Source organism: Nestor notabilis, unplaced genomic scaffold (assembly GCF_000696875.1).
Source record: "Nestor notabilis isolate BGI_N333 unplaced genomic scaffold, ASM69687v1 scaffold18158, whole genome shotgun sequence".
Taxonomy (NCBI): domain Eukaryota; kingdom Metazoa; phylum Chordata; class Aves; order Psittaciformes; family Psittacidae; genus Nestor; species Nestor notabilis.
Window position 1 is genome coordinate 8889 of NW_009940782.1, and position 969 is coordinate 9857.

General features: G+C 60.3%; 1 protein-coding gene across 1 annotated transcript in view; it reads left to right on the forward strand.

Annotated features, from left to right (window-relative positions):
- The window catches only part of PIEZO1 (piezo-type mechanosensitive ion channel component 1), a gene marked incomplete at its 5' end in the record, with an annotated part of 13786 nt that overhangs the window by 8798 nt on the left and 4019 nt on the right, over positions 1 to 969 (forward strand). The window contains 3 exon segments of the mRNA XM_010020540.1: positions 71 to 329; positions 408 to 596; positions 822 to 939. Coding sequence (XP_010018842.1) covers positions 71 to 329; positions 408 to 596; positions 822 to 939 — 566 coding nt within the window.

Here is a 969-nt window from a genome sequence, read left to right on the forward strand (position 1 = left end):
GGCGTTGGGGATGGTGGTATGGGGATATGGGGGTCAGCGGGGCTGGCTCACCCCCTCCTGCACGCTGCAGGCAGCTGTACTTCACCGAGCTGGAAGAATCAGAGAGATTCTATCAGTCCCACAACCGGTTCCTGAAGCTGCTGCTGGCTGTGTACCGCTGCGTGGCCACACACTCCGAGCTGCTCTGCTACTTCATCATCATCCTCAACAACATAGTGACCGCCTCCATCATCACCCTCTTCCTGCCCATCCTTGTCTTTCTCTGGGCCATGCTCTCCATCCCTCGGCCCACCAAGCGGTTCTGGATTACAGCCATCATCTTCACCGAGGTGGGCAGGGGGTGGCTGGCGAGGGGACGGTGCCACCCAGCTCCTGGCTGTCACCCACTGACCGCAGTGTCCCTGCAGGTGATGGTGGTGGTGAAATACCTCTTCCAGTTTGGGTTCTTCCCCTGGAACTGCTATGCCATTATGCTGCGCAATGAGGGCAAGCCCTTCTTCCCACCCCGCATCATGGGCTTGGAGAAATCCGACCGCTACATCAAATACGACCTCATGCAGCTCCTGGCGCTCTTCTTCCACCGCTCCCTGCTGCTGGTGAGCCCCGGGGCATGGGCATCACCCTGGGCATCCCTGGGAGCTGGAGGGGTGATGGGGGCTCTTGAGAGCACCCCAGTGGGTGCTTGGTGGCTCTGCCTTGTTTTCCATTGCTGGTTGGGTCCCTGGGGTGCAATGGGAGCTGATGCTGTGGGATGGGGGGTGATGTGCATAGGGATGGGGGGTGCATCACGAACACATCCCCCTGACCACATTCCTCTCCAGTCCTATGGTCTGTGGGACCACGAGGAGCTCCCCTTCCCCAAGAAGAAGGCAGAGCGAGTGGAGGAAGAAGGAGAGGAGGAGAGGAAGGAGGAAGCAGCGTCCCCGCTGCAGGTGGTAAGTGAGGAAGCGACAGAGGCGCCAGCAGAGC